General features: G+C 34.1%; 1 protein-coding gene across 1 annotated transcript; it reads left to right on the top strand.

Moving 5' to 3' along the window:
* The first annotated feature begins 1,847 nt into the window (after positions 1 to 1,847).
* LOC110113924 lies at positions 1,848 to 3,176 on the top strand. The gene is made up of 3 exons (XM_020846644.1): positions 1,848 to 1,935; positions 1,996 to 2,103; positions 2,560 to 3,176. The coding sequence occupies exons 1-3, from the start codon at positions 1,848 to 1,850 to the stop codon at positions 3,174 to 3,176; spliced, it is 813 nt and encodes a 270-aa protein (XP_020702303.1).
* Positions 3,177 to 6,155: the final 2,979 nt, after the last annotated feature.

Below are 6,155 nucleotides of genomic sequence, written 5' to 3'. Positions count from 1 at the left end.
GATAGTTTTAAAAATTTATTTTTGCATTCAAATACCTTTTTAGAATATCTTTTAGGCCTTTCAAGGTTATATGGTGCTTTCATTGATGTACTTGGTAATAGAAATGATAAATTTTATAAAACTTCATTTTTATTTTTATACTATTGTAGAATACCCTATCTATCATTCAATAAGATTGCAGATAAATTTTATGTTTGCCTATAATTTATTTTAAAATCTTTATTTAATTAAATATGCATAGATTAATATTGTACCATCTCAAAGAACAAACTAATGTTTTAATATTGATTAGAAAATGGAAACTTTCATTTTTTTCATAATCAAAAGTAGTATAAGAAATATCAAATTCATCATAAGGATAAAAGGAATATTCACTTAATATTTTAATCTTGAAACAAACTTAATGAATTCATTTTTTTAACCAAACATCATAAGGAATATTCAATTCACCCGAAAGGATAAAAGGAATATTTACTTATCATTCTAGCCATTAAACTAAATTAAATGAATTTATTTTCATAAACATATATAATAAGGAATATTCAATTCATCTCTAAGGATAAAAAGAATATTCACTTATCACTTTGATTAAAAAAAGCAACTAATATTTAAAGCTTGGTCTAATCCACAAATTTTTTTCATATCTTAGAATGGAACTAAGGTAGGGTTTATTTGAATTCTTGGTTCTAGACTTCTTGTAAGGGTAAACCCTTATAGTTAATTAAATCCTCAAGGAGAATACCAGTGATTAAAGTAAAGTCTAAAGTTTTTAAATTCATATAAATTTAAATAAAGGTTTAGGCTATCAAGATATTAATATATAACCTTTAGATTATAAATCATTTATTTAGATTTAGAATTTAGATTGAGACTTTAGATTTTGGATTTTTGAATGGAAAAATAGGAAAAGAAAGTGTAGTGACCGAGGGGAGTATAAAATCTGGACTTATACTTAGCTTGAGTATGATTCCATCAAAGAATCCTAAGCATAATTAATCACCAGATGTATATAAGATTATATGGATCTATCCTAGGAATCAAGGAATTTTAATTTAGGAAATTTTAATCAAGACTTTATAATATGCATAATAAACTAATGCATGAATAATAGTATACTAAACAAACTTTTATTAATCAAGAATTTCCAACATGTAGGGGTCTGTTGTAAAGTAAAAGTGGCAAGGTTCCACAAAGAATAAGCCTAGATTTCTATTTCTATATACTGTAGATTTAGATGTGATTGTTTAATTATTCTTATAAATTTCTAACATCTAGATCTTCTATAAAAATCTAAAATATGATGTGATTCAAACAAAAAAAGAATCATTTGCTTTTGGAACACACACACACACACACAGACAAACAAACATATATATATATATATATATATATATATATTAAAAAATTTATAACTTTTGACACTTTTCAACTTAATTTTGCTCTTTAGGTATCTAAAAATATTCATTTATATTTTCCATTACATTTTCTTAAAAGAATATAAAAGAAGAGTTCATAAATAAAATAAATATACAAATATAATATAGTGTTTTTTGTTTTTTGAAAATTGCCAATAGCATTAAAAAAGAAAAAGAAAAGCCTAATACAAACTACTAAGTGATAGAACGGCTATCACTTTCCTCCTTTAACAGAATATGAAAACTTTAGATTCCTATTAGAGAGAGAAGCTACTATTAGAGAGATGCTCCCATTAGAGAGAGAAAGTTTTTTTTTCAAATTTCGACACTCCTAATTTTTCCTCTTATGATTTGAAAGGGTTGTTGGACATTGTGGTGGACATCCGCCGGACATCACTGCCTTTGAATGTGAAAGCAACATCTGCAGGTTGAATGGTTATGCTGAATAAGAATGAGCAAGGACGTCTAGTGACAAGAGTTGATTGCGATGCTGATGATGTTTGCAGGCGTAGATCTAAAGGTGAGCTATTCATTACTAAAAATGTAGTTTTTTAAACTTTGAAGGTTAAACATGTTGAAGGTAAGGGTAAACATATTTCTTTGAATGTTGATGGCAAGACTCAACGTGTTTTGAAATCAACTGGTTTTTCTCCCCCAAAATCATTTGATCCTAAGGCTTCTTTATCGGGTATGAAACTTTTTATTAATAGATTTGGGAATTCAAATGTAATCCCTATTATTTATAGTGTGATAAATGTGAATTCCTTGAGTTCAATTAACAAAAATATTCATAACAATGTTAAGTTGGTGGTGGTTCCTTTGGAGAAGGCTGTTGTGAGTATTGAGTGTAATGTAGTTCCGGTGAATGTGAATATGTTAGAGAATAGTGAGGAAGCTAGTAGGATGGTTAATCCTTGGAATAAAAAATCGTATATCAAGTAAAATTTCAATAGGGAGAATATTGTTTTAACTGAGGTTGTAAAAGCTGTAAAATTAAAGGATGCTACTGAAATAATGAATGCTAAGAGGCTTGAAAACTCATTGGTTACAAAGGTATTAGGTAGAGAAATACCATTTCATCTAGTGGCTTGGGAGTTGAGATGACAATGGGCACTTTTTCATCAATTTCATTTTACAACCTTAGGAATGGGTTGGTATTTGTGGTCATTCAAGAAATTGGATGCAATGGAAGGAGTTATTTCGAGCAGTCCATGGTTTGTGAATGGTCACATTGTTGGAAAGGAATGGTGGTTGACTAAATTCTTTCCTTCCTCAATGAAAGGTCTTACTTCACCTATATGGATTAGAATACCTCAATTTCCTCTACAATGTTGGGATGAAAACAACGTGGCTATGATTGCTTCTATGGTGGGTGTTCCATTGATGTTGGATGGAAATATGTTTCAATGGGGTAGGAGGGAGTTTGCAAGGGTTTGTGTTCGAGTGGAACTTGATAAACCTCTTCCCATGGGAGTTTGGGTGATAGGAAAGGCGGGAAGATTTTTTCAAAAAGTAGAGTATGAGCGAATTTCATCTTTTTGTTATGAATGTGGTATGGTTGGCCAAGACAAAGTAAATTGTAAGAAGGTTAGTATGGTGTTGATAAACAGTGTGGAAGTTACAATAAAAAAAGTTCAAGACAACCAAAATAAGATAACACAAGAGATGGAGGTTAAAGACAGTTATGGAACTTTGGTCCATGTTAATTACAAAAGAAATAAGAGGTATAGCAAAGCTGTGACTAATGTGAGGCCGGTATAGAAGCTATTTGCTAAGAAATCCAAAGCAAACCTGACATTGTTCAAACTGATTTATCTGTTAAGTTGAACAAAGGAATGGAGCTTGTAGTAAACAATGCAGTAGAAAAGATCAGTGAAGATAATTTTTTGGTAGAAGAAGGTGAAATTACTTTGGATGCAGAAATCTATATTGAAATCTTAGTAAAACTATTGGACTGCAACAACCGGTCTGATGATTCGGTGAAAGAACTTTGAGATGACAAGGTATTAAAATCAACTCATACTTCTTCTACTATCACTCTAGCCAATAAATTTCAAATTTTGAGTGAGGGTGTGGAGGAGAAGCTATTTCTTGAGGAAATTAATAACAAATCTATGAAGGGTACTAAATACAATTTAGAAGATGAAACTATTGTGGAGAGCAATATGTTGTCAGAAAATGGGAGCATAGGGGTGTTAGAGAAAAAGGAGGTTGGAGGTAATAATGAAGGGGCTAATATTAAACTAGCGAAAGAATTGAGAATGCTTGGGCCAGTTAAAATATTACCTCGGGTCAGGACATTAGATGGGAATGGTAAATTAAGAGCTGGGAGCTCTCCCCCCTTGGTTAATCAATGAATGCTATTGCATTCTGGAATTGTAGAGGAGCTAAAAAAAAGGAGGCCTCTCTCTACTTAAAAGAGTTTGTAAAAGATTTTAATGTGTTTTTTATTGGTTTGGTAGAGACTAAAATGTCTTCCTTTGATATAATGGCTTTTCAAAAAATGATGGGGGTGGATTTGGATTTCTATCTTCTTGAAAGTTCGCTAGGGATGTTAAGCCCTATAGAACTGGCCCAAGCTAACCAGGAGGGGGGGGGGTGAATTGGTATTTTAAAATTTCTTTTCACAAAGAATAAAAATCGCATAAACTCAAATCACACCACAAAAATAAATGCGGAATTAAAAGTGCGGAAGCAAGAAACAAGAACACAGAAATTTATAGTGGTTCGGTCAACTCGACCTACGTCCACTCCTTGGAGGCACCCTCCAAGTATTGCACTACAAAACGTGACTCTCCTTTAGCCCCCACGACTAGGCGGAGAAGCCCTCACATGAACCTCCTTTTTGCCACCCCGGCAAGGCAGAGAATCTATCTCCTTTTGCTTCTTCCTGAAGCTGGCAGAGAACCACAACCAAAAGCTAACTCCTTACCTCTACCGACCCTTCCACGGACAAGAAACTCTAGATGAAGAAGAAGCAGAGCGATCCTTGAAGCAACCCTTGTGAATCTTTTCACAAGCTCCCCCTTACAAGATCCTCTCTCTCTCCCACTCCCTCTTTCTCTCCTCAAGGCCTTCTCAGGTCAAGGCAGCAGCCAAAGGTCTATAAAAAATGTTGAACAAGAGCTCTTAAATAGAAGAGCTTCAAAGGAGCTCATTAATTGCAAGTTGCCGACTTTATCGTCCAGGCCGATATGGACATCGGTCTGGCCGATCAGAATAAATCCCAGAAGATCGGCCAGAGCATCGCCCTGGATGCACTTCTGGACGATTGAAAATTGGCTTGATCGTCCAGGCCGATATTAATATCGGCCTGGACGATCAGTTCAAATTAGGGGAAAATCATCCTGAGCATCGCCCTGGATACGAGCTGGCCAATATTTATCGTCCAAAAGTAACTAAAGGTTTTTTAATGGATCGTCCTGGCCGATCTTGCGATCATCCAGGACGATATGATCATATCAATCATCCTTAATTACTCCCTTAATTTCCTGATCAATTAAGGCATAATTTGAGAATTTCGTCCAGGCCGATCAATGATCGTCCTGGCCGATAATTTAAAAATATAGTATACCTTAATTGTCTATGGCGGCAATTTCTTTCTGTTTTGAGCTTATCGTCCTGGCCGATACACGTATCGTCCAGGCCGATATGTTAATGATGGCTGTCTTAATTAAGAATCCTTATTTAGACTTTTTGTTTTAAGCCTGATCGTCCAGGACGATGTAAATATCGTCCTAGCCGATATGAGTAAAAAAAGAAATTCTAAGTCTCTCAAGTGTGTGTGTGCAGGGCTACTTAGCATCAGTCTCTTTGACCATTACAAGAAGACTCAAGAAGTGAAAAACAAAAGTACAGACTGACTCAACCCTAATCCTATGCAATCCTGAACTGGCTTCGTCTGTTCGTCCGATCTTCGATTCCTGAAAAGTTAGAAGCAACAAGCAGTCCAAGAAAAATAGTGTTTGTCAATCATCAAAACATAAGCCATGAAAATAGATTTGTAAAACTTCTTCCATCAGCTGGACTATCTGGTGGCATTATGGTGATGAGGAGATTGGATCTTGCTTCTTTCTCTATTTTAAAGTCTTCGGAGCATTATGTAGTTGGAGAGTTGGAAGTGTTAAACAAGGGGACTTGGATGATTTTCACTATTTATGGTAGTAAGGATGTAATCAAGAGGAGGGATTTGTGGGGTTACCTTCCTGAGGTATCTCATAGGAAGGTCCCTTCTGTGATTGGAGGAGATTTTAACTATATTTTGGCTCAAGAAGATAAAAGAGGAGGAAGGAAATTTGTTTTTTTCTGAATGCTCCAAAGATTTGATAATTAATTTTATGAATCTCAATAATTTTCACGAAATTGGTGTGGTTGGACGAAGGTTCACTTCTTGTAATAACAAAAGTGGGGGAGGAAGGATCTTAGAGAGGTTGGATAGGTGTTTGCAGAATTTGTTTGCTTTGGAGAAGATAAAGGTGGAGGTTGAAAGGCACATTGCTAGAGTGGCCTCAGATCATTGTCCTGTTATTTTAAAAATATTTGATTCAACTATTAGGAAGATTTTTTTTTTTTTTTAATTTTGAAGATGTGAGGGTGTCTTTTCATGTTTCTTCATCCATTATTTCCAAAGTATGGAAAAAGTCCTATATTTGAGATGACATGCAAATTTTAAACAAAAAATGCAAAAAGAACATTAAAAGAATTGTTATTTTGGAGTAAAGCTAAATTGAAGGACTTTTT

This window comes from Dendrobium catenatum, unplaced genomic scaffold (assembly GCF_001605985.2).
Source record: "Dendrobium catenatum unplaced genomic scaffold, ASM160598v2 fragScaff_scaffold_1720, whole genome shotgun sequence".
Lineage (NCBI taxonomy): Eukaryota > Viridiplantae > Streptophyta > Magnoliopsida > Asparagales > Orchidaceae > Dendrobium > Dendrobium catenatum.
This window is presented reverse-complemented; position numbering and strand designations above follow the sequence as displayed.

Coding starts and splice junctions, on each gene's coding strand:
- LOC110113924 (XM_020846644.1), top strand. CDS start 1,848: ATGGTTATGCTGAATAAGAATGAGCAAGGACGTCTAGTGACAAGAGTT. Junction 1,936..1,995: donor TTGCAGGCGTAGATCTAAAG/GTGAGCTATTCA, acceptor AACATGTTGAAG/GTAAGGGTAAACATATTTCT. Junction 2,104..2,559: donor TCCTAAGGCTTCTTTATCGG/GTATGAAACTTT, acceptor TTACAACCTTAG/GAATGGGTTGGTATTTGTGG.